At 41.8% G+C, this 27,780-nt stretch overlaps 2 protein-coding genes across 2 annotated transcripts in view; both read left to right on the forward strand.

Moving 5' to 3' along the window:
• Positions 1 to 775: 775 nt before the first annotated feature.
• LOC117553109 (protein piccolo-like) lies at positions 776 to 2,906 on the forward strand. Its single transcript, XM_034226894.1, has 3 exons — positions 776 to 1,001; positions 1,602 to 2,206; positions 2,432 to 2,906. Exons 1-3 carry the CDS (start codon positions 791 to 793, stop codon positions 2,822 to 2,824), a joined length of 1,209 nt encoding a protein of 402 aa, XP_034082785.1. The 5' UTR covers positions 776 to 790; the 3' UTR covers positions 2,825 to 2,906.
• Positions 2,907 to 27,002: 24,096 nt separating this feature from the next.
• Positions 27,003 to 27,780, forward strand: part of kat6a (K(lysine) acetyltransferase 6A) — a 52,875-nt gene continuing 52,097 nt past the window's right edge. Inside the window, exon 1 of the mRNA XM_034226898.1 lies at positions 27,003 to 27,200. The gene's annotated coding sequence lies outside the window, so the exon portion shown is untranslated. The remainder of the gene's footprint in view (positions 27,201 to 27,780) is intronic.

Consider the following 27,780-nt stretch of genomic DNA (forward strand, 5'->3'; position numbering starts at 1 on the left):
ATCGCAAATTAATCGCACATTTTTGATCTGTTCTAAATGTACCTTAGAGGAATATTTTTCAAGTTTTTAATACTCTTATCAACATATGAGTGGACAAATATACTTTATGCTAAGCCATTTGAACAATGACAAATATTCTCATGAATATTAAACACAACAACCTCTGAACATTACAAATATTCGCCTCCATTCAACCTGGAACCTCTCATACAATAATACAATACAAATGTGTGTGTGATGGAGGCATATGCTCGAACGGGAGCTGCCTGGACGCTGCAATCATGTTGCGCACATTATCCGTGCTGAGTGTGCTGACTTTTCGTACAATGTCCCACTGTCTGGCTTCCTGCATGAAGTCAAGTGCTCGGCGCAGTTGTGTGGATAGAGCGCTCCTCTGTTATATCCGTTAGCGCTGCTAGCTAGCACCAGATGCTAACAACAACAATACACGTAAGGTCTCGCTCGAGCCACACATACACACACCCTCCCGGTCCTCCAGATGGCCAGTCAGGTGCCTGCCGGTGAGCGTGGAAGTGTGGTCTGCCACAAGCGGGCGGCAGGAGCGGGGCTGTCAGCATCAGTTTGTAGATGGTATTTTAAACTCGATGCGCTCTGAAACTACGGGGCGGCAGAGGACAAACAATACACATGCGTTAATCGCGTTAAAATAATTAGTGGCGTTATTTTTTTTGTTGTATTAACGCGTTATTAACTTGACAGCCCTAATTTAAACACAATAATAGAAGACCATACATTTGCCCCAATAAAAAAATGTCTGGTACCTACTGAGATGACATGTCAGGCCCTCATCCCCCCCTTCTCACAGTGCATCTTGTCTCCTCAGGTAGCGACTCGGCGGTGGAGCAAAGACGTGGACCGCTCCAGGTACGGCCCCCGCGTGCACGTCTGCAAAAACCCAAATCTGAGTCCCATCGCAGAGAAGCCGTCCCCCCCCAGACTGACTCCAACTGTTCAACAGGACCCCCCCCACAGCTGCACAGGTACAACATGCAGGCAATAACTCTGTCTTATGAACTGTGTATTTTGTTCATCCAAGTTTTATTACTTCTTAAATAATGAATGTGTTTGTGTTCACCTTGTCTCATTAACCCCACACACATTAGTGTAATTAATGTGTCAGAAATGGGGGTGAAACCTACAATAACCAAAGATAAAGAACAAACTGAAAGCTATCCATGGTTCACATGGATTCTTTAAAAAGGTATTGGTATTTAAATAATTAAATAAACCTTTCCAAAGTCTGAAAAGGTATAACACAGGTTTATTTTTATTTTCCTATGCGGCATTGTAAAAACTTAAATAATATCTGTTTTTATTACTTACCAAATCCCTCTCACATTAACATCACACTGATCCATAAAGGTGAATGTAAAATATGATTTCAGTGCTGGGGCATCAAAATAAAACTCCTAAATGCCTTAAGCTTTAGGAACTCTGAGATCGTCATTGTGAATCATTTTGGCAACAATAATCGTGATGTATGGACAGCTCTAGTTGGAGTTACCGAATTAAGTTTGATTCCTGAAAGTTAGAAATTGTTAGTAACATTCATTTCCCTTTTTCCTCATTTCTCCCAACAGCTCCAAATCACGAGACCCACTTGAACACTGAGTTTTTCAACGATACTCAAGCGACTGTCGACCTGACAAACGTGCTGGAAGATCCTTCAGAAGACGCTGTCACATCTCCACCCTCCTGTACAGAAAGCGCCATAGGGAAGAGCAGGAAGGCGTCGGTACAGAGGGAGAGGAGCAGTGGACCGAAGAATATGAAGGTCAGTTGTGCTGAGGACTTCCTGCTCATTAACCAGACTGAAGGAACCACAGAGGAGCTGCGTGAAGACCAACACACTACAAACCAAGAGGCATCCAGGGAGACCCCGGTGCCAGAGGAAGAAGTAGACGCTGAACAAAACCTCCACACTGCTGCACAGACTCCCTGCACAGACTCTGAGGGAAAGTTAGAAAATCATGGCAGTGTCGACGCTCCAAACTCAGGGGGAGGGTCTCGCAAGACTTTGACGGTTCAGAGGAAAACCTCTCGGGGCAGGAAGTGCTCTCGAAACATCTGTGTGAAGATGAAGCAGGCAGAGCCGCTTCAAACGCTCCCTGACGAGGCGCAGGAACAGGAAGACAACATCCGGTCTAGCTCCGACAGCCAGGAGGAGGTGGTGGGGGTGGCCCCTGTGAACCTGGCCCCCCTGCACCTGGCCCCCCTGCACCTGGCCCCCCTGCACCTGGCCCCCCTGCACCTGGCCCCCGTGAACCTGGCCCCCGTGAACCTGGCCCCCGTGAACCCGGCCCCCGTGAACCTGGCCCCCCTGCACCTGGCCCCCCTGCACCTGGCCCCCCTGCACCTGGCCCCCCTGCACCTGGCCCCCGTGAACCCGGCCCCCGTGAACCCGGCCCACGTGAACCCGGCCCCCGTGAACCCGGCCCCCGTGAACCCGGCCCCCCTGCACCCGGCCCCCCTGCACCTGGCCCCCGTGAACCCGGCCCCCGTGAACCCGGCCCCCGTGAACCCGGCCCACGTGAACCCGGCCCCCGTGAACCCGGCCCCCGTGAACCTGGCCCCCCTGAACCTGGCCCCCTGGCAGGATTACTTACATTTTGAGGACGTGTTCAAACCTGTGGCCAGCAGAGGGCGCCGCACGGTGCGCCGCAGCCTAAGGAACCATGGCGGAGTGAAGCATGACGGCTCAGCGGGGGGGATGGTCTGGATCCCCCACACCTCCCCTGAGAGCCTAAAAGAGTCCCGCAGGAAGACCAGGGGCCGGCAGCTCAAAGCTGCCCCCCCTCTCTGAAACTCCCTGAAGAAACCCTCATGAGACTTTCAAAACTAACACCCATCACACATTCTTGCATAACCCCCCCCCCCCCCCCCCAGATTAAATGGAATTATTCTCCAAAGGAAAATGATGATTGTTTTTATTTGAGCTGTGTTGATGCTGTTCGTCCTCTGGATTCTAAGTGCTGACCCGTCACTTGTAGCCAGTTTCCTCGCCTGCAGTCACTGCGAGCCCGATCATCTGACCACCTCCCCGATCAATAGCCCACCTCCCCGATCAATAGCCCACCTCCCCGATCAATAGCCCACCACTCGGCTGGTAATCACAGCATCTTCAGACTCCAAAGTCATGGCATCGAGCTCCTGCTGGTCAATGGCTGTGGATAGATGGAGACTTCTGAGGGGGGGGGTAATAACAGTGGAGTGGTAATGGGGGGAGAACATGTCCACAGACATCTAATTATTAGCATCAAACAACCCTTTTCTTGTTGCTGCTGGAGCTAAACATAGTTTTACATTTTCAGTTGACAACTTTATTTTTATAGCACCTCATGCTTGACACCGAAGAGCTTTACAGAGACAGAAAATGAACACATTTGGAACATAATTAAAAACAAGGTATAAACAAACAAAGAATTATATCACTGAACCATAAAACAATAAAAACATGACTGATGCTACTAAAAAACTACAATTGCCCCAAATGATGAGCCAAATAATAAAAATAGGTCTTTAATTTACTTTTCCAATTCCAATGGAGGTTGCTGCTCTTGATAAAATGAGACGGTCACTTACATATGTTGAGGTAAGGTTATGTAAAGCCTTGTAAATCATTTTAAAGCACTTACAAATCCATTCTGAAGGACACCAGTAACCAGTGATTCCAGCACAGGTGAAATGTGGGTTTGTTAAAATCCTGCCCGCAGCTTTCTGAACTAATTGCAATTTCTTTAATAGTAATTAAATGAAATTGAAATGGACTTAATCAGAAATATGTTTGTGTTCCCAATGACTCCTTGGTACGTCAAAGTGTTCCTGACTCTGATAAAACGCTTCAGTTGCAAGTTAAGAAACCTCATTAGATGAAATTGTGTTTGCATTTATACGGTTGATTTAAACTCATATAAAATGAAAAGTCATTCAGGTAATAAAACGGCCACTATCTCCGCACATTTGTGTCGATCCGGCGGTGCGAGTTCAGCCTAATGCCTTCACATAAACCCGAGGACCTTTTCTCCATCACGTGAACGCCTCGCCACATAAATTACCGATGTGATCACAGCCAAATGTCTGGAAGTAGATTGACCTCCAACCTCAGATTGCGGCAGATTCAAATGAGCCCCTCTTTACCATCTGTCAGTACAGAGAGAGCGCTAACAAATGGACTTTGAGATTCAGCTCACATCGGGAAGCTGGCTCCCAGAGTGATGGCTGTAATCTATCCATCACCGGGTAAGTGACTCGCTCCTTCTACACCGAGTCACTTGGCTGAAGGACACCGGAGGGTTTCTGCTCCGAGTGTGTGCCAAGTTCCCACTGATGGACACTCATATAAAAGTGTGTGAGCGCAGTGGGGCTGCAGCGCCATCTGCTGGTGCTTTATAGGTATCTGCAGGTATCTTTGTATCTATCCGTCATCCTGATGAGGAGAGAGAACACGTCACTGGAGCTGGTGTTATCCTCAGGACAGGAAATCATTTAGATGCTTTTACTTGTGTCAAAGGGGCTTTTGTTGGGCGCTGCCTCCGGAACAAGAATGACTTCAGGCTTTTCTTGTGTTCCCTGTTTGTTTTCCAAAGCATCATGTGAGCGGACTCATTTTAACGCTTTAATACTGGCAAAAGTGTTCAGGCTGCACCCTCTTAGAGTAATCGGCGGATAATCAGTTGTTACGTTTTATTCTCAATTTTTAAATTTGTGTATTACTTATTTCCAAAGGATTACATTGCTCTATGATCATGCACAGCAGCTACAGGGTCTTTTATCAATGGAAGTCGAAAGTCTTCACCAACAATGCAACAAACCATAACATGGTGCCTATGTGAGGACTGTGTCTCTCCTGTCTGACTTAACCTTTTTTTATTATTAATGCAGGCTTAAAATGCCAGACACAACCGTTATAGAGCATACACCACATGTGTCAAACTCGAGGCCCGGGGGCCAAATCAGGCCCTTGGTGGATTTAATTTCGGCCAGCAGGATAATTTGTAATTACTATTAGATCTGGCCCGCCGGTATATTGCACGCACACCTTCACTCCATCCTGAGGGTCTCCTCAGCTCAGAGCCTGAGCCCAAACATTGATGAACTTGCACCCAAGATGAGATGCTAAGTATCTGAACTAGCTTCACAGAGCAGCACACTGAGTTCAATGGATGTTTCCTTCTGCACTTTCTCTCTCACGACAACAGGGCATGTTTGGTTTGTTCTTTGAGGGAAATAGTTTTGTTGAAGCTGTTGTTGGCCTGTGGAAAAATGTAATCATAAGAAATGAAGCTGCAGATAGAGCCATAAGAAATTAATGCAACTGATTATTTAATGTGTAATGTTGTTTTTATAGGCAATCATTGAAGCTATGTTAGTTCCAGGTTTAATGTGTGCAGTAAGTTCATTTCAATACGTTTTGCAATAAACATTGAACCAGTCCGGCCCTCCACTAGTAGGCTACCCATTTTCTTATTTTGGCCCACTGTATATTTGAGTTTGACCCCCCTGGCATACACTATAAGACAAATAAGAAACTGATTTATTCTCATGCGAAATTACATTTTTGAACAAGTCAAGGATTTGGAAGGAAGGTTTTTTTTGTTGTACACACAGCAAATACCAGGCTCCTCCAACATACAGTATAGTTACAAATACATCAAGTGCAAGAGACCCAACTGTGCAATTTAAATGCAGGAATTAGGGAATGTATAAATGGAATAAGATACAACAGATTGAAAAATTAAATACTGTCCGGTAGAGTGAATATGGCCTGTCTCTGATCCTGGTGGTACCCCATGCTGCAGTAAATGAAATGATGAGCACTTAAACACGAGAATTAAACTAGAGATGTCTTCATGATTCAGTGGGTTTTAAATCTGCCAGTAATTGGCTAGTCGATGATGGCCCTAGATCAGTGCTTCTCAAAGTGTGGTCCGTGAGTATATTGGTAAAATTTCACATTTGAAATAAATAAATACATTTAAGTTTTCCGCACTCTCGCGGGAATATCTCCGCAATGGAGCGAGGTTAAGTTTCACTATTCGATTGCATGATATAGCCCAGATAAACACCTTCATCCCACATGTGGCCACTCGTTTGTACCATTTTCAGACGATTTGTAAAAAATGATGTGTTTTGGGATATTTGTGGAGTTAGGTGGTCCGCGAGTGTTTTTTTATTGGTTAACTGGTCCTTGGTATGAAAAAGTTTGAGAACCACTGCCCTAGATGGTGTCATGAAATGACAATAAAACTTCACAAAAACGTTTTTTAAAGCATCCAACAATTACAATTTCAAAGCATGTAACAGAGAGCTTCTTTCTTTTCAGTTTTATTGAACATACATTCTTATGATTCACCCCAAAATAAACTGTCCTGAACTTATATGATGACTGTCTCAATTATAGAAATTACGAATAAACAAGAAAGGAAAATTGTAAATTGATGAATGACACAAATGAATCATCTCAGAAATGATTAAATGATCCATCAGTAAACACGTTTTCCAACTTGTCACACACACATTCATTGTATTATACTATCACATGCATTCAATTCATAATACATCACATATTGAATGCAGTTGAACAAGTTGTTCACCTCAAGCTTTTCAATCTTTGTCAGGTTTGGTAACATTTCCTGAGAGCTTTGTCTAAAGCGGCCCTATCGTCATCACTATGTAACACTCGCATTTCTATTGGCTAGCGCTCAAACACATTGTATGTGATAGCCTAAGGGGCGGGGACATCTCTAAGCGGTTGACCAATCACAACAGAGCCGGCCAGCTAACCAATCAGAGCAGACTGGGCTCTGGTTTCAGACAGAGGGTGAAAAGAGGTGCTGCAGCACAGACAGTATGAGAAAAATAAAGAGCTTTTTGAACATCAAAGCATGGAGACATGTAGAGACACTACATACTGATATACACCTGAACATCAGCAGGAGAGGACTCTTTAAAGTAGAGACACTACATACTGATATACACCTGAACATCAGCAGGAGAGGACTCTTTAAAGTAGAGACACTACATACTGATATACACCTGAACATCAGCAGGAGAGGACTCTTTAAAGTAGAGACACTACATACTGATATACACCTGAACATCAGCAGGAGAGGACTCTTTAAAGTAGAGACACTACATACTGATATACACCTGAACATCAGCAGGAGAGGACTCTTTAAAGTAGAGACACTACATACTGATATACACCTGAACATCAGCAGGAGAGGACTCTTTAAAGTAGAGACACTACATACTGATATACACCTGAACATCAGCAGGAGAGGACTCTTCAAAGTAGAGACACTACATACTGATATACACCTGAACATCAGCAGGAGAGGACTCTTTAAAGTAGAGACACTACATACTGATATACACCTGAACATCAGCAGGAGAGGACTCTTTAAAGTAGAGACACTACATACTGATATACACCTGAACATCAGCAGGAGAGGACTCTTTAAAGTAGAGACACTACATACTGATATACACCTGAACATCAGCAGGAGAGGACTCTTTAAAGTAGAGACACGACATACTGATATACACCTGAACATCAGCAGGAGAGGACTCTTTAAAGTAGAGACACTACATACTGATATACACCTGAACATCAGCAGGAGAGGACTCTTTAAAGTAGAGACACTACATACTGATATACACCTGAACATCAGCAGGAGAGGACTCTTTAAAGTAGAGACACGACATACTGATATACACCTGAACATCAGCAGGAGAGGACTCTTTAAAGTAGAGACACTCCATGCACCTGAACATCAGCATGATATGTCCCCTTTAATGCCCTATTTGTAAGAAGAGTATTTTTTATAGTGCTGTCTCCAAGATGTTGCTCCTGGTACCAGAAGGAAACCATTAGTAGAAACTGGATTTATTGTAAATATAACTTCTGTGACGTTTGGTTAGTTGAAAAAAAGTCTAATGACAGTCTCAGACGGTATAATGACATGAGTATAAAACCTCAAAAACAAAGAGAACAATGACTACCAATTATTTCAAAAATCTGAGAGCGTCTGTGAATTTGCTGTTTCATCATGTGATTGTACAGCCAAATTGCTTCACCTCTATACAAGTGGGTGTGTTGGGGGGGGTGAGAGAGAGAGAGAGGAGAGAGAGAGAGAGAGAGAGAGAGAGAGAGAGAGAGAGAGAGAGAGAGAGAGAGAGAGAGAGAGAGAGAGAGGAGAGAGAGAGAGAGAGAGAGAGAGAGAGAGAGAGAGAGAGAGAGAGAGAGAGAGGTGTGAAGCCGAAGCCCCTGTCTCTGGCAGACGGGCATAGTGAAGACGGCTTAACACAAGAACAATGGGGTCCTTTGACCAAAAACGACGCCCCCAAGACATGTGGCCTCCTGTCACCTAGGCAACCCCCCATGGGACAGGGAGCGGGCTGACAGCTGGACAGGAGGACTCCCAACAACAAAAAATGGAGTCCATTTCTTTCCACTGAATCTCCCCCTGCTCTATATCTGGTCCCCTCTACTCCTATGAAATCTGCCTATGTCTCATTTTTCAGCTTCATGTGATTGACCTTATGCCATCCAACTCCCACACACACACACACACACACACACACACACACACACACACACACAGACACACACACACACACACACACGCACACACACACACACACACACACACACACAGATATAAATCAACTCTTTACAGGCTCTTGTTGCCATCAGTAATAAGAGAGTCATTGACAAATATGTGCCCTTCACACTCACTGTACACTTGATTTTACGCCTCATTTTTAAACCGATGGGCACTTTTTGTACACACACAAAGAGGCACAGTCAGTTATTCCAGATTTAGAGACTTTCAATTAGTTAATTAGGATCTGAATGGTATTAAGTTGTGCTTGAAGCTGTGAGCCCTCTCTTATTGATGCTCAGAGAACACTGACTGCTCTCCTGTGGAGCTCAGACAAAGGCCTGGAGCTGATCCCAGTTCAGTTTTATGTCCCAGTGTGTCTGCGGGCTTCAAACAGCTGCACTCAGACAACAAAGGGTTTGAGTTCAAACTGCTTCATAGTTCTTTAAAACAGTTCATCTTGTAGTAGGTAGGCAAGCTCATACTACTAGTGCACTGGAAGTATTTTAGAAATCAGTGACTTTTTTAAACGATCTGCGTGTTTTTTACATTACATGTTGTTTATTGATTACTTTACTAATGCAGATCGCATGCCTTAGTCTTTCATATAATTAGCCTAAATGTTCAAGATGGCTCGTATAATTGAGATTTCAGATATAAGGACGAGGTAATTTAATCCGAGATGGGAGTAAATCAAACGTGAGAGTCCCAAGTTACTGAGGTGAGAATCAAGTCTTGAGAAATAAGTCAAGATATTCTGATCCACCCTCATTTTGAGTGTCAGTATTGAGTGTGTTAGGCAGAGAGCTGCCCACTAACTAACATACCTGTAGAGATCTTCAAAAAGTCTGAACATGTCCGAACTTGATGCCGTGTTGGACTGAAGTGGAAACATTTCTCGTCTACGAGGAACAGTAGCGCTCGCTCAAACTCTAACTCTCTTAACATGTTTATTCAAATAACTGATTTAATTGTTGTCCAATCTCAATGTTTTAGGAAACTCGGAATTCAACAAAAAGGTTTGAAGATAATTTAACTCTTTAATGGAAGTCAACGTACGGGATAATACCGAATAATTTATGATGAACACATAATAGAAGTAATAGAATTGTATTTCAATTTGCCAAATATGAAATATAAACTGTTTCCAAGTTAAAGTGGTTGTAATTGGCTTAATGTGTTTATTAACATCTCTAAACTGATACAACACATCATGTCTTCAAATGTATGTTTTTTGTTGTAACTTCCAAAAAATCATGTGTGTAACTAAGGTAAATCATGTTTTATATTTAACTACACAGGCACGAAATATTACATTTGGATACAAAATCAAACTACACATAATTTCTCACTTTTTAAATATTTTGTTATCATCAATAATAACCAGTGAAGAAAAACGTTACTCTAAATTCAATATGTTCCCTATTTTTACATTTACACACATTGTGTGTGTGTGTGTGTGTGTGTGTGTGTGTGTGTGTGTGTGTGTGTGTGTGTGTGTGTGTGTGTGTGTGTGTGTGTGTGTGTGTGTGTGTGTGTGTGTGTGTGTGTGTGTGTGTGTGTGTGTGTGTGTGTGTGTGTGTGTGTGTGTGTGTGTGTGTGTGTGTGTGTGTGCTGGACTGGTGACCTGTCCAGGGTGTTTCCTTCAGCTCTGCCTGTTGCATGCTGGGAAAAGTTAAAGGCCTACATGTATTTAGCAGACGTAGGAAAGCTGGGTAAACAAAAGAACAAACCACTACACTTGAATCATAAATGCTCTATCAGATCAACATGTTGCACCTCTCAGACTCTGAGGTCCGGGGGGGAGGAGCTAACTGAGCCAACATCGTCACCATGGAGACTCGAGGACAAGAAGTATTGGTGTTAAAATATCTGTCCTCCTGTCATAGGATTCATATTATAATCATGAACATCAAACCGTTCTGTATTCATTTTGTTTTGTCACTCCCAGATGTGTCCCTCACCCATAGATTTAATGTATATTAGAAAGTGTGCCAGTTCAGTGGCTTTCTCCCAATATTGCTGTAGTGAAAAACAGAAACTCTTTTGCAGCTAAAGAGACTTTCACACACACTGTGGCACAGCCTGATGTTTTTATTGGAAAGAACCCTAGAAATTGAATTAATCAGTCCATCAGTGCACACATTGCCTGCCAAATGCAACCACAAGCACTCACAGTGGCGGATTTAGGATTGTAGGAGATCCGGGGCTTAGCCCAGGAGTTGTTGGGTTGGGGTGGGGGGGGGGGGGGGGGGTAAAGTGCTATTTTTTATAAGTGGGGGGTGGACCGAACATCCTTTAGGGGGATCGTCGCCTCCTCTCGGGGGGTCCGGGGGCATGCTCCCCCGGGAAGATTTGTCTTTAAATATTGAAGTTGAAAGCATCAATCTGGTGCACTTTGAGAGCAACATTAACCCTACCTTAATAACACCTTAAAGCGGACAAAAGGCACTGGAGAACACTCATTAACACCCTTTAATGAAGCAAACTAATGCCTTAACTCACTCAAATAGTCGTTTACTTATTAAGGTGAAACGAATGTGCGTAGAGTTTTAAAGGCTGCGGATAGTCTCACCTTGATTCTGGCGCATTGCTTATCGTTTTATAGATCTATTCTCATCCACCATCTTTGTTTTGTAAAGAGTGTAAGAGTCACGTTTCTGAATAGGACACTCTGAGTGGATGCAGTCACAGCCAATCGGAGTCTGATTCAGAGGATTGCCTGTCAGTTCTGTTGTTATGTGTACTGAAACGAGAGCCGGTATAATTCCACGCGCGAAAACAAAATACAAATTGGAATACGTTATTTTAGTGTCTTAAAAGTAGACTGAGTTATGAAGGGTTAACGTTACATCTTAGGATAATTTTTAGCCATGTTATGTATACAGTACATACTAACAGGGTATACTTAGTGTGGTTTCTCCATGTTTACTAGCTATAACATTAACGTTACATCACTCTTTTTCACTTCTTACTCAGTCAGCCAGAGTGCAGATATCACCATTAGATTAACAAACCTGAAACATCATCCATTTCTTGACTGCTGGTGATGACATTGTTTTCATCTGCTGATACTGCTGCTGCTGCAGCAGCAGCTTGTGGCGCCTGCTTCGATGACAATAACTTTCTAATATCCATAACTGTATAGGCTATTAGCTTAAAACTCGTCAGGCACTAGGAAGGATCACTTCTTCTTCAGGGCAGGCTACGCAGTACGCAGGGCTAATGTCCCACAGTGGCTGCCTCTCTGGTGGACTCCGGTACTGCACATTACTTCCGAGACGTTTAAAAAGAAAAAAGTTAAACATCCGGGGCTTTTCAGAAAACATCCGGGGCTTGAGCCCAAGTAGCCACCCCCTAGCGCCGCCACTGAGCAGCTATACTCAGGAGCACAATCAAAGTATTTTGAATTTCCACGATCCGTGCACACACTTTGGCAGCGTTTCCGGGATTCTGCAATGAAAAGCCAGTCATGGAGGTGCAGGGCTGTGTAACTATTTGCACTGAGCGTGTTGTGTGTGTATCATGGACTCTGTGAAGCCTCTCAGAGCCGGAAGTGACCTGATGAAGATCTGTGAGCAATGGGCCAGGCTGACATGTGTCCGCCGTGATGAATGAGCAGGTGTTTGGGTCGGTGTTAAGTAAATGGACTCATTATTGATGACCTCAGAGCTCCCTGAGTGTTGCCAGGATCAGTGATGACTTCCAGGCGAAGGGGATGTTGTGATTCTGCGGGTCAGGCGAGGACTCACAGCCTCGGGGAGTGGGAGGCAGCGTCTGCCATGGAGGGTGAAGTGGAGTTACTCTGACTGCTGACCTCGAACTGGAAGTTCATTGGCACTTAAGCTCTGGGGCAGCCTTTGTGTGGACTGCCTGTTACTCTGCTCTTTTGTATTTTCACGTAATTTGTGTGTACAGATAAATAAACAGTGATGTAGTGTAGGGGAACAAATCAATATGTGCAGAGAAATACAGGCTGGAGATCGTGAGTCTTTGCCATACAGACTAGTTAGGAAGAAGGATAAGAGAAGAAACAGAAAGTAGTCATATATATTGAACAAAACGGACAATCATGCTCGTGAATAGAATAGAATACTTTATTGTCATTATGCAGGTACAATGAGATGAGTGGAGCTACTAAAAAACAAACAAGAGACGTACAACATTCAGGAGAAGACAACATACAAACAACAAAAATTCATACTTCAATATGCAGATAAAGTTAAAGTGCAGGAATATATCGGTTTAACCCTCCTATTGTCTTCGTTTCCCCCCCTTACTTTGGTGATCGCGGTCAAATTTGACCGGTCCTGTTTTAACTGCTATTACATTAACACAAAAACCATTAATCATCACCACATTTCATTTAACACCCTTTCAAACTGTACATATTGTATCAGACTACTGGTACACATGAAACACTGCAGTAAATATACAAAGAAATGACACTGAACATGTATTGCGTGTGCCAGGTGTGATCCATGTGGAGGGATGGGCACATAAGAGCGGGAAATGTGTCAAATTGTTCTGTGTGTTTGTGTGTGTGTGTGTGTGTGTGTGTGTGTGTGTGTGTGTGTGTGTGTGTGTGTGTGTGTGTGTGTGTGTGTGTGTGTGTGTGTGTATGTGTGTGTGTGCGTGTGTGTGTGTGTGTGTGTGTATGTGTGTGTGTGCGTGTGTGTGTGTGTTTTATCTGATCCGGATGGTTACTAATTCCTTTTCTTTGGCGGTCATTTTTGTGAAATTCAATGAAAATGGTGATCAGCAATTGTATATGTTCAAATGTCTACTGTGAACGATATCATGAAGCCTTAATGCAATCGAATGTAAAACAAAAAAGTTATGATTGATGAAAGTAGTAAATCGGTCAGATTTGACCCGAAGACAAGAGGAGGGTTAAGTAAAACAAGTTGGGGGAAGCATGAAGACCAATCTGCACTCAAAGTGTGTTTAAAAGTTCAAAATAACACACGCTACTCTAATTAATTAAGGTAGATGTGAGTGTTTGTTCCAAATGTTGTAGAAATACATCCTATGATGAAAATCAATAGGGTTCATCCTCTGAGAACCATGAAAGTCTGCAGAGAATATGATGTCCATCGATGAGCTGAGATGTACCTGTGTTGATGATGATGATAGGAAATCCAGGAACTCGATTCAGTTTCGTTTCCTTCTTGCTCCCCTCGCCCCACACTTATGTAAATGACAAAAAAAGAAAAGAAACCGAAAAACTGTCAATTGTAAAATATGCACGTATCAGTTATAACATAATTATGATTCCCCTTGTAATGTAAATGAGCCAATATAGAGATTGAAATGTATCCTCAACAATCAATATAACTAGCCAACAATGTGATTTAAATGTAACCCAAACAACCATTCATTTTAATAAAAATCCAATTGTAGATCTGCATCAAGATTTAAATCAACCACCATAGTGATTGAGTGCATCCAACATATAAAAAGGCTTTACAAATGTGTTTAATTTCAATTGAACCGTCCTCTCCCTCCCTGCAGATGTGTGTTTGTAGGCAGGAAGTGTGTAGGCCAGTGAACTTGAATGGATGGGACATGATATTATCATCGCTCTGAGCAGAGGTTTCTGTCTTTCTCCGTATAAACAAAACCCCAAAACCCTTTGTCTTTGTCACCTGGCGGCATACTGTAATCCCAGAGGAACGGAGGTATTTATCGCCTTCATGTGATACGTGTAATCATGTCACTCTGCCACACGTCTCTGAGGATAATCTGTGATTTTAATTTACATCAATATGATTACATAACATGCTCCATCTGTTGGTAGCATGGGGGGGGGGGGGGGGGGGGACATGCATATCTTTACACGGACAATAATCTCATTATTCAATTAGGATCCGTATCGAGTGAATAACCGATTCACCACAGTTTACATAATACAAACACGCATCATTACTGCCTCTGTAATGCAGTTTACGAGGACCCATCATTCAGGGGAGTGTGTACTCTTTTACCCCCATTACCCTGCCGTAATGTGAAAGAGGCATCATTAATATAAATAACTGCGAAGTGAACGGCTTTTAATATAGATCGCACGGCACACATTGATCAGGGAATCACGTCATTTGCTTCCATTAAACGGTATATCTTTTTTTCACATAAATCTCACTCCTAAATCCCAGTGGCATTGATTAAGAGTTTGTGGAGTGAGGAAAGCACCGAGCACTTGGTTAAAGAAAGGGGGGGAGGGGGTATGTGGTTGGGAAGGGTGAGGTGGACAGAGGGGGGGGGGGGGGTAGACAAAGCCAACAGAGCTCCAGAGGTTAAATCCCCCCCCTACCATCAGGCCCAAAGGAATGTGTGTGTGTGTGTGTGTGCGCGTGTGCGTGCATGCGTGTGTGTGTGTGTGTGTGTGTGTGTGTGTGTGTGTGTGTGTGTGTGTGTGTGTGTGTGTGTGTGTGTGTGTGTGTGTGTGTGTGTGTGTGTGTGTGTGTGTGTGTGTGTGCGTCCTGCAGGCTGCATTGTTGTCTGTGGTGCATCCTGCTCTGCAAACACTGAGCGGAGGCTTGCACTTGGGAAGCAGCCTGACATGTGGGAGGTCTGGATATAAAACTTGGCAAACATGGAGTCATGTATTATGGTTTCTGTTCAAAAATGTGCTTTGATGCTTTTTAAGAACATAACAAACTTCAAGAAACTAAAAAGGCAAGGCCACAACTCACTCAATCAATCAATCAATGTTTATTTATATAGCCCAATATCACAAATGTTACATTTGTCTCAGTGGACTTTACAGTTTGTACAAAATATCAGTATGACAATACAACTGTGTTTTAATTATCCTCCTTCATCTTCATTTAGTTGTTTTCAATCCTATTGTTGTTATTTGTAATTATATTTTTTATATTCTTATCCTTTTATGAACTATTTTCTCTCTTATTCGATGTTTAAATCTTTTTGCAGTCGCTGTCTTGACACCTGAATTTTCCTACAGGGAGTAATAATTGTTTATTTGATCGTATATCTTATTCTTTACACTTTTATTGCATCAAGCACCGCACTTTGACTGGCTGCTTTCTGCTGCCTTGATTTGACTCTTTTGTTGTGTTTTTTAAATCCTAAAGATGCTGCTGGTTGTGCCAACAAGTATTAAAAGTGCTAAAAGTACTCACAGCTTTTAGTTATATATAAGTACAAATAATATGGACATAAATACTCCATTACAAGTGAAAGTCCTGATTTGAAAACACAGAAGTATTCCTCGCATAGTGTACTTCAAGTATTCAAAGTGAAAGTAATGCACAATGGCTTTTTCCACAGAATTATACCATAATAGTATTCTGTTTTTTTTAACAAATACACGTCATATTAATGTTGTAGTTCGTCAATGTGGGGCAGTATATTTGACTTAAACTACTTTAGATAACGGCTAAATTAGTAATACAACACTGCATCATATCGCACACCATGGGTTTTATATGCACAAAGCATGTGTGTAAAATAAGCATTGTGTAATAAAAAGTACGATATTTGCCTCAAGTGGAAGTATAGCTAACAGTGAATAGCACAACATGGAAATACAATAGTGTAATGTAATGTAGTGTACAGAGTAATATGCCAAAATAGTACTTAAGTCCAATACTTAATGTACTTTATTATATCTCACCAGCATGACTGCGATACACAGCATTGACAGTGAATTCACTGCTTTCTCTTTTACGCAATTTCTATGATAAAAAGGTCAACCTTGGACCACAGCTGTTATACTCAGCCTCTGAAGCAGTCACCCCTCTCTCCCCCCTCATGTACCCTGTATAGGCGTTTTGTTTTTTTATTGTCTTCCATACTCCTTGCTGCAAAAACCAATGACCCTTCAGGGACACATACAGTTGAAGTTGTTTTAGCAGAGTGTTACCGGAGAAGTGATCAGGCTTCATGGGGAATGGAAACGTATTGCAGGCAGGAAACAAAGAAAGGGAGTGAACCTGGAAATGCTCCAATCCAAAATGAAGAGCATCCCGTATTCAGCTTTACTCGACTTGTCTTCCACGCAGCAGTAAAATAAGGAGATTGAACTCTCTTTGTTTCGGTTCTAGATAGTACTGCTGATTTGTGTTGAATCCAACTTTAGATTTTACACGTCTTCCTCTTGTATGTGGACCAAAGAAATGAGATACAACATGTTGATCTGTGAGCTTTAGATGTAGTGGTAGATGATGAGATTCTTCACCTTGGAACAGAGACAGATTTCACCCTGTATCCCCTCTTTATGCCAAGCCAAGCAAATCCTCCCAAAAAACGCACACCAATCTGAATGTTATAAACGTATCAGTCTGTGTTTTCTGCATTGGGGTTTTCTATTTTGTTGTGTTTTAAAATGTTTTTACATCGTGTATGAGAGTTTTTCAGTCTGTGGCTACAAGTATGGTTTTATTGTCTCGTGCTTTTACATTTGTTTTGCCTGAATGTATTTATGCTGCTTTTTATATATGTATTGATGTACAGCACTTTGGTCAACTCTGTTATTTTTAAATGTGCTGTTCAATTGGATTGAATTGGATAAATCTTCTCAACTCAAGTACATATTTCTTTAGTCTTTTAAATCAGAAAAACGAATTGTTCAGTCAACTTTTACGTGAACTTTCGACTATCCTGCTTCTCCATCATCATCACGATGAACCTAACCCTGTTTATTCAAGTATGTTACGCCTTAACCCAAATAACAAAAAACTGCTTTCTGTATCACAAAAGTGGATTGATTTCCTGTCTAGGAAATAACAATCTCGAGATATTCATCTATCATCATCTACTTGATCCCTCCCTCATTTCAATCTCACAGATCATGATCCAATAACTGCTCGACCCTCAAATGCTCCACGCACTCCCTTGTTTTTGCAGAACTTCATGAACTATGCACCTTCGATGGAAGAAGCAGCAGCGATTTGAAAGTTGAACTACTTGTTTCGTTATCACATTATGCGGCGTCATTGTTCCTCTTTAGACATGCTGCTCTCTTGACCAACTTGGAACGTTTCTGGCTCTCTTGACATAATTAAGCTTCCTAATTAATTGCAGGGACCGTATTAATCCTGCCTTAAAACTGATAACACCAGGATTTAGATGTGTCAGCCTTTTCCCGCTTCAGCACTATTGATTACCAGGACTTGTTCCTCCTCTCTGTACTCCAAGGTGTTAAAGTCAGAGCGATTTGAGCGTCCTAATGGCCCTGTCAGACGCTTCACTTAAAACGACAATAGATATGTCAAACAGAGAAGTTCTCCACGACTCCCTCAGTGTTTCTCTGTCTGATGTACAAGTGTACTTCGCAGCACTCTGAAACACTCCTGGGTTCAAGTGAAGGAGGCGGAGGGGGGGGGGGGATTTCAGGGAGCACGAGAGGCGTCTGGCTGGACTTTTTCAAGCTGCACTTCACCTTCCAGCTGCTCTCCGTCCCTCTGGATCCAATTCGGGGGGGGGCACAGGGAGGGAGGAGGCGTTTGGGTGGTGGTGGTGGTGGTGGTGGTGGTGGTGGTGGTGGTGGTGGTGGTGGTGGAGGTGGAGGTGGGGGTCACTGGACGGGTGGGGGCATGCTCTTGGGCGGACAAGGCCCTGGAAATTTCCGTTTGTACGTTTCAGCGCTTTCCAGGATGGGAGGGGTTTGGAGTTTGGGTTTGGGTGGATGGGGGGGGGGGGGTTGGGGACTTGGCAGGCAGCCAGCCCCAGCAGGAAGCTCACTGGTTTCACACGGACAAAAAAAGCAGTCCTGGACGCTGCCTGGATATCGCCGAAACAACAGGAACTCACAAATGATCTGCATCGCTGCATCGCAACCAATCTACTGAAATACTGTACCATTTTATTAATCTGTGCTGTCCTGTTTTTCATCCTAACCCTGTTGCTGTTAAACTACTGCATTTCCCCACGGGGATTAATAAAGGTCCATTTTAAATTACTGGAGTAAAGTACAAGCATAAAATAACATAAAATATAAGACTTAAGTTAACACATCAATATCAACTAATTAATTACAAATAAATAAATAAAGTCCTATAAATAATATAAATATATTATTACTCAGATAAGATAAGATACCTGAGTAATAATACTTGTCCTTAACTTATTGCATTAAATATGTTGTGTTTCATGTGAGAACACTTTGTTTAAAAGGTGCTATTTAAAAAAGTTTATCATAATAATCATTTTAGTTTTATGTAACTTTATCTGTCAATAAACCTTATTTACTCGCAAAACTGCTGAACTCGATATGTAAACATCAGGCAATCACTCAGATCCTATTTTAAAGGGGACCTATCATGCAAAATGCACTTTTTGATGTCAGAAAATAAAACCCTCTCTCTTTCCTCCCAAATCTCTAAAAACGGGGCTAAAACTGAGCTGATCGAGATTTCACGTCATATCTGAAATGTGGACCCACGGCCCAATCAGAAACGTTGCTATCAGAAACAATGCCCGACTGTTTTGGACGTAATATGGTCGGTGTTTACATTAGCATCGCTAACACTCAGAGCTAACCTGTACTGGAGAGCATGTGTGTGAAGAAGCAGGAAGTAAAAAGGAACTCACCTTGTGGTATAACCGGCAAGAGAGAAAGCCTTTGAGCTCCTAACTGTTTCAGAGAGAATCCTTGATAATCCATGATATGGCGTTTCATCACGGCAGAATCTGCCGGTAGAATCTCCCGCATGAGCTCAGCCCCCTCCTTTTTTAAATTTTGTATCCATTTTTTATTATTTTAAAGCATTATACCCCAAATCAGCACTTTAGAAACAGGAAGTGCAATAGAGGGATATGAGGCATTGCTAGAATGGGTATTTTGAGCAAAATACTTCAAAGACATGTTTTTTATATATTTTTATATATCTGAGACCTATGCTATTGCTTAAAAATAGCATGATAGGTGCACTTTAAGTACACATCTCATAATAGGGGATCTAAAAAAAGATTTGGATTAATAAAGCTACGTATAGGCTATTGGGAACGTTGCTAGCTCACAATAAATAAATAAAACTTGTTATAAAGACAAGAGTCATTGTAGTATTAGAAGACATTTTAAAATATTCCTCTAAACAATGAATCAATCAATTAATGCTCATTCATTTTCAGTCATTCAATTAATCAATGAATGGATTCAATATTTCAGCTCTCATAAGTTTTTACTTTTACAGGACCTTTTACCGAGCACAATTTAATACAAGTACCCATAAATGATTTGTATCATCTTATGACAAAGTCAGATCATTCCAATAACAACAGGGTTCATATTGAAAGTGTTCTGTGAGAGACTTTGTTTACTTGGAAAACATCCCTCAACTCAATATGTAAACATCCTCATCTGCTCCTCAACAGGCAATCAATCAGATCCTATTTTAAGTACACACTTCACAATAGAGGATCTAAAAAAGGATTTCGAGGAATAGAGCTAGGCTAAGGGGAAACTGGCCAGCTCACAAGTAAAAACGAAAACAACAGCAACAACAACAACAACAACAACAACTAAAAGCATGGTAATTAGAGCATGAAGGGGGATGCAGTACATTTGTTAATCAATACAGCAAATAAATGGATCTAAAAAATGTTAAAGGGGACCTATCATGCAAAATGCACTTTTTGATGTCTTCTATACATAAATATGTGTCCCGGTGTGTCGGGTAACTCACGCAGCGTCAGAAAATAAAACCCTCTCTCTTTTCCTCCGTACCCAAATCTCTAAAAACGGGGGAACAACGGAGCTGATCCAGATTTGCGTCCGATATGATGTAATATCTGAAATGTGGACCCACGGCCCAATCAGAAACGTTGCTATCAGAAACAATGCCCGACTGTTTTGGACGTAATATGGTCGGTGTTTACATTAGCATCGCTAACACTCAGAGCTAACCTGTACTGGAGAGCATGTATGTGAAGAAGCAGGAAGTAAAAAGGAACTCACCTTGTGGTATAACCGGCAAGAGAGAAAGCCTTTGAGCTCCATACTGTTTCAGAGAGAATCCTTGATAATCCATGATATGGCGTTTCATCACGGCAGAATCTGCCGGTAGAATCTCCCGCATTTCTCAGCATTTAGTTTAGACAGTAGCTGCCGGGTCCCGCATGACCTCAGACCCCTCCTTTTTTATTTGTTATCAATTTTTATTTTTTAAAGCTTTATACCCAAAATCAGCACTTTTGAAACAGGAAGTGAAATAGAGGGATATGAGGCATGGCTAGAATGGGTGATCTGTTCGGTATTTTGAGCAAAACACTTCATCGACATGTTTTTAATATATTTGTATATATCTGAGACCTATGCTATTGCCTACAAATAGAATGATAGGTGCACTTTAAAATATTATAAACAAATAAACAATTGTTGCCCATTGATTTTCCGTCAATCAATTAATCAATTAATCAATTAATCAATTAATCAATTAATCAATAAATCAATTAATCAATACATCAATTAATGGATTCACCATTTCAGCTATAGTAGGTTTTTCTTATTTGAAAAATACTTTTATATGACTTAATACATGAGTTAATATTGAAAGCGTGAAATGAAAGCTGTGATGTTGTTTACTTGGAAAACATCCCCTCAACTCAATATGTAAACATCCTCATCTACTATTCCTAAATCAATCAGATCCTATTTTAAGCAGCACATCTCACAAATGGGGTCTAAAAATAAATATTAACATTAATAATCATATTTAATGTGGAAACTGGTCAGCTCACATTTAACATTGTAGTAACAAAAAACAGCAACAACAACAAAAAGCATAATTGTAGAATAAAAACTAAACTGTTGATTATATAACAGAATTTGTGCTTATCCTTTTCTGTCAATCAATTCATGCATTTACCATTTGCGTTCTATTAAGTTTGTCTTGTTTGAGAAATACTTTTACATGACTTAGGGCTTGATATTAAAAACGTTACGTGACAATAAACCATATTTACTGGAAAATATCCCCTTAGCTGAACTAAATATGTAAACATCCTCATTTACGTTTCCTAAACAAGCAACCAGTCAGATCCAATTTCAAGCAGCGCATCTCACAATTGGTGGAACTAACAAAAGGATTTAGATCAATAACAACAACAACAACAACGTCTTTATAGGCTGTGTGGAAACTGGCCCACTCACAATTAAAAGTGTAGTAACGACATTAACAACCACTAAAAGCGTGGTAATTGTTGCATGAGGTGGTTTTTTTTCAAGATCCGAAAGGGATGCCGTGAATTTATTTGGCTTGGCAAAGGTCCAGAGTTTAAAGTGGAGGCAGGAAGAGACTGTGTGTGTGTGTGTGTGTGTGTGTGTGTGTGTGTGTGTGTGTGTGTGTGTGTGTGTGTGTGTGTGTGTGTGTGTGTGTGTGTGTGTGTGTGTGTGTGTGTGTGTGTGTGTGTGTGTGTGTGTGTGTGTGTGTGTGTGTGTGTGTGTGTGTGTGTGTGTGTGTGTCACAGGGGGCAGGTGGACACTGGTGCTGGGCCCCTAGCAGGTGGATGCTCAGAGAATAGAAATTAAAAGAGGAGGGATTAAGGGGATGAAAGGAGGTTTAGGATTACTTTCTGTCTCCTTTTCTCCACCAAACACAGAATACAAGCTGAGGGTCTCATACCAAAACACCAATTTGGGGTTGGGGGCTAAAGCTATTACCCAATGCTAATTTTCCAGCTGTAAAGATGATAGAAACTAATCGGGAAACTGGTGTTTTAAAATAGCAGTTTATTTTGTTGTCTTTTGCTTTTGCTGTTAATGTTTTTGAAAAAGCACTTTGAATTATATGGAAATATGCTATATAAATAAAATTTGAACTTGCATATTATATAGTAAGATTTTTCTTCGCCCCATATAACCCTTATTGCTATTACAACACAGTGCTATAAATACAATACAATTGAGCACATCAACAATAACAAAGGTATACTAGGTGGCCTACTACTAACAAAGCACTTAACAAAAATGTGATGAAGAACAGACTTTACAGAACTTAAAGGGGACCTATCATGCAAAATGCACTTTTGTACGTCTTTTATACATGAATATTTGTGTCAGGGAACTCATCAAGTGTCAGAAAACACAACCCTCTCTCTTTTCCTCCGTACCCAAATCTCTAAAAACGGGGCTGCAACGGAGCTGATTATTATTTGAATTTTTCTGACGTCAGAAAAGGGGTGCTCCGCCTATATGGGCAACTCTCCACCTATCAGGGGAATGAGAGACCGCTCGAAAGCGCTAGAGTACATATGTAGTACCAGAGGTCGCGTTTAACCGAATGTTTTTACAATGACGGAACATCTGAAAGCAGTCGGTCATTTTGACAGATTAGAACAAACTCGGAACAGCGCCAAAGTTTCCCCGCAGCGAGGCTCCGGTGTTATGCATGCCAGCCAAAAAGGAATGATACCGTTTCCAAACCCAACTTTTCCATACAAATCATTGAAATGTCTGTGAGTTTTGGCTTTACGCTGTGCGCACTCCCGCGAGGTGCAGTGGGCATGCATAACACGGCGCTAACAGTTCACGAGCGTGCGCCCCGCCCCCGGTTGACAGCTCTCTCTCTCCCCCCCCCAGAGTGTAAAGGCCGACGGGTAATACTGAATTATGACGGAAATGTTACGATCCTGTCTGTCAAAATGACAGTGAAAAAGTCTAGCGCAACCTCTGTGTAACATATGCCAGGCCTGTAAGTGGCGCTGTAGTCACAGAATCAGCCTCCTGCAAAAACAGGGCTGGAAAAGAGCAAATAGAGCGAAATGAGGCATGGCTAAAATGCATGATCTGTTTGGTATTTTGAAAAAAAAACTTCACAGACATGTTTTATATAGGTATGACCCTACAATATAGTATTCAAATATAGCATGATAGGTCCACTTTAAAGAACAAAGGGAGGGATTCACATTAAAGCTTATAGATAAAAGTATGTTTTTAAAAGGGAATTAAAAGATGAAGCTCATTTTGCAAGCCTAATATCCTCAGATGTAAGAATACATACAAGTACGTTTTCATTATTTTAAAGTACTTTTCTGTGACATTTGCTATAAAAGTTACCTTTGAATAATGCTAAACATCTTGTAAAAAGCAAGTTAACATTAATGACAATAGTGTAAATTAAAGAGGACATATTTAGGTTCATATTACTATTTGTATGCCTGGGACATGTCTCCATGCTTTAATGTTCAAAAAGCTCTTTATTTGTCTCATACTGCCTGTGCTGCAGCACCTCTTTTCACCCTCTGTCTGAAACCAGTGCCCAGTCTGCTCTGATTGGTTAGCTGGCCGGCTCTGTTAGAATAGAATAAAATATAATCCTTTATTGTCATTATGCAGGTACAATGAGATGAGTAGAGCTACTCCTTTTTTTAAGGTGCCATCAAAATACAAAAAACAAACAAGAGACGTACAACATTCAGGAGAAGGCAACATACAAGCATTCATACTTCAATATGCAGATAAAGTTAAAGTGCAGGAATATATGGGTTTATGGTAGGGTAAGTAAGAATGGAGAAACCAGCTCGAGTGCGCTAGAATTTGGAAGCCCCTTCCTTCAGACTTCCTTACAGAGCCCCTCCTCCAACACATACGAACGCGCACATGACCAATGAGGGCACGAGATAAGTTTGTGCCCAGATGGAAGGCTGACAGGCAGGTAGGCCATCCAGTTACTTTAGCCGGGCCGGCTCAGATGATTGGTCGTGCTTTTTACAGCGCTACGGCTTCCACAGATTTTTTAATGTATTTATTGTCAAAGCATTTAATATATTCATTGCTATCGGGATGTTAAGAGCATTCCATGGAATATAGCAACAAGTGTTCCTGAAGTGAATGACCTACCCCACCTTGAAGTAAAAATAAGTATGTTTGAATGTGTATACAAATATTGTTGTGATTGGTCAACCCCTTAGCCTATCCCATACAATGCGTTGGAGCACTAGCCAATAGAAGCACAAGTGTTATCTAGTGATGACACTATGTTCCTGAAGTAAACAGTCCAAACAGCTGTTTCAGGCAGGGGGGGGGGGGGGGGGGGGGGGGGGGGGTGTGTGGGAGAGAAACTCCCACACCCCCTCTGGAGGGAACTCATCCTTTGCAGACTGTTTAGAAATACCTATATAAGTTATACACACAGGAAAGGGAAACCCCCAAAAGCAGAATGGTGCCTCTTATTTCTCCAATTACTGTAGGAGTTGACGGCACTCATTTAGACCAGGCTTCTGCCTCCATTTCTCTGACTGCAAATCAATACGATCTTATCACAACTACAGTAAAAAGACTCCATATTCTCCTCCAGCATCCCTCCCACCCGGGGCAGTTTGTTTCTGTTGTTGTATCGGTGAACATGGCCTCTGCTGTAGATCATGGCACACAACATTATTTATTCATGGCCGTGGAACGATAGATGCGGTGCACGCTCCTCCTGAGTATCGTCCATCTGTTAGCCCGTACTGTACACACTGATGTAATATGTGAGTCCTCAGGAGGCGCACTAATAGCGGTTCTTGTGTTAACGCTTCACACTATTTATCTGTGTAATAACACTGCCGTTAATTATAATTACTGCCCTGTCGTTGGAGTGTGATTTATCCGTCCCCGAAGAAGTGCAAGACAAACAAGTGTGACCTTACTGCTTTTTATTTCATCACCATGAGTTCACCCTCTCACACGACACCTCTACATGGGAACAGCTCAGGTCTAATTGCTCCCTATAAGACACTCTATAATCCGTCTCTGAGGACTGCTGTACACATCATTTTACACAAAGCTGCAGATAATTTAATTTCCATCCAGGGAGCTTTCAGTGTACGGCTGTAATAGAAAAGGAAGATTGCTGCCAGATTTCCAACACAAGTGCCTCTGTATCACCACGATCATGAAATTGAATCAGTAAAATCAGTTTTCCTTCATTGATTGTTTTTCTCATGAATTAGTAAGGCAAGGCAAGGCAAGTTTATTTATATAGCACCTTTCAACACAAGGCAATTCAAAGTGCTTTACAAAAAACGAAAGACATTAAGAAAATGGCATTTAAAATCAGTCATTAAAAAGAAAAGATAATAAAATAAACATTAAAAGAAAAAATACATAGTATAGTGTACTTAAGTTGTTTGAATGTCCCCAAGGCAGATTGATAAATGACAACACATCATGGGACACTTTGCACATCTCTTGTGTTTTGAGGCATGTTTAATAGTCTCGCTTTTAATACTAGTTTTTAATTTTCTTTATAGCGATAAAATCAAATTATTTTGCATCACATCAGCTCCATTTGCACATCAACAAAGATGAATATTTTAGACACAAAATAAGGACATTTAACAAACATTACGACCACTGAAGACAATGTTCAAGGCTCTTTAGTGTACATTTGATCTTGGATTAAACTGCTTATTTAATGTTATGATTAACTTTATTAGATCTATAAGTATACATGAATTGTTTATACTAGTGTAAATTACTTTTGAATTGAGCACACTGGAGATTACATGTGATGCCTTTACTCTGATCTGTTACCAGATGCTGTGATTTATGTTGCACTGAGCGCTGTTAAAAATAAACATAAATTATAAGAAAATAGACTCAGCTGCAGACAGCTTATATAATAATGTTCTTAGGTGTACAGATACCTCACAGTCTGAGGAGCAATGCATTAGCAGACTATAATACCATGCTTTATCGTGTGCTTTAGTAGCTACTCACACACTGTAAAACCTGATCATCTATTTAACATGTATATAGACTCCTGCATTTACGTGGTCACTTACAACAGTCTCTGCGAGATTTCATTTTGTATTTTATTGTATTTGACATGAAGTTCTCTTCTCCTGCATTACTTGCACATTGGTCTTGCAACTTAATCTTGCATTTTCATTTCTACTCAGTTACCTGTTTCACTATTTTTATTATTTTTGTATTGTTATGTGTCTTATATATATTGATGTTGCATTGTTGGTAGAGCCTGGGACTTAAGATGTTCTTTGCCATAACTAACACTGTAGTGTACATATGACAATAAAGCCTTTGAATCTTGAATCACCTCCGGGGGACAGAATCTGTGTGTCCCATCTTTATAAAAAACACACATCTGCTACAATACACTGCAGTGTGGAGGGGTGTCTCACTTTGATCTTTAAATACCCTCTAACGTTAAGGCACGCTCATTGGCTTTGATTTCTTTTTTTCTTCTACAACTGCTGTGCAAAATGCAGACTCTCCCTTGAATCTCAGAATGCGAGAACACCTATCCACTCTTTTTATTTTTTTCCTTCCTCCAGCACCACCACCATCTGTCCCTTTCTTCCATTTCATGTGCTCCAGCAATATCCACACCCCTCTCATAGCAACAGCACCCCCCGCCTCCCCCATGCGTCTTGCAGTGAATTTTCCCTCCCCTGGATCTTCTTCTCGCACCATGCAGACGGTCCCTTGGCCCTGCCTGACGGTTCTCTGTTCCCCCCTCCCCCACCTCCGCGCTCCTGTTTCACTCAAAGATGGCGTCGGCTCTAGAACCCCTGCTCTGTGGCTGCATTTTTTAGCCTTGTTGTTGTCTCCATTACGCACGATTTTTGGCACCTTCTCCGCGGCGGTTGGACACTGAATTCCCGGTGAGTAGCAGCGGACGCCGGATGGGAGATCCAAGCGGTTTTTTTACACGGTGTGCTTTACTTCCCCTTTGGATACCAGAACCGGGACCACCAGCTCGGGCTTTTCTGGGGGGAACCGCGAGAGGGAGAGAGGGGTACGGAGGGGATGATGATCGCGGAGGTGGGTGTGGGGGGTTACGGAGGAGGAAAAGGAGGCCTATATCATCGGCTCCAGCGGCCTTGTGTTCACCGTACCGCAGGCTGTGTGGTTACGTGGGAGGGAGGAAGTCAGCGAGTCTAAGCGGGCTCCTCGCCCAGAGAAAAGGGCTAACAAGGAGGCCGTTTAGCATGTAGTGCTGCAGACTCTCTATTTTCTCTGCACTTGCCCGCTAGCCGTGATGGCCGTCTGTAAGTTGCATTGTGCCCTTTTACAAGGCCGCGTTTTACCGTTTATATCTGAATGACATTCAAAAGGAGATTGTTTCCCTCGGTTGGATGCTCAGTGTTGTCTGAAATATTACTTACATGGGGAAACGTTTGCATTTGGAGCCAGAGCACAGGCTAACTGCTCGTTTCAGGCTGTTTACGTTTCAGTAACATT

This window comes from Gymnodraco acuticeps, unplaced genomic scaffold (assembly GCF_902827175.1).
Source record: "Gymnodraco acuticeps unplaced genomic scaffold, fGymAcu1.1, whole genome shotgun sequence".
NCBI lineage: Eukaryota > Metazoa > Chordata > Actinopteri > Perciformes > Bathydraconidae > Gymnodraco > Gymnodraco acuticeps.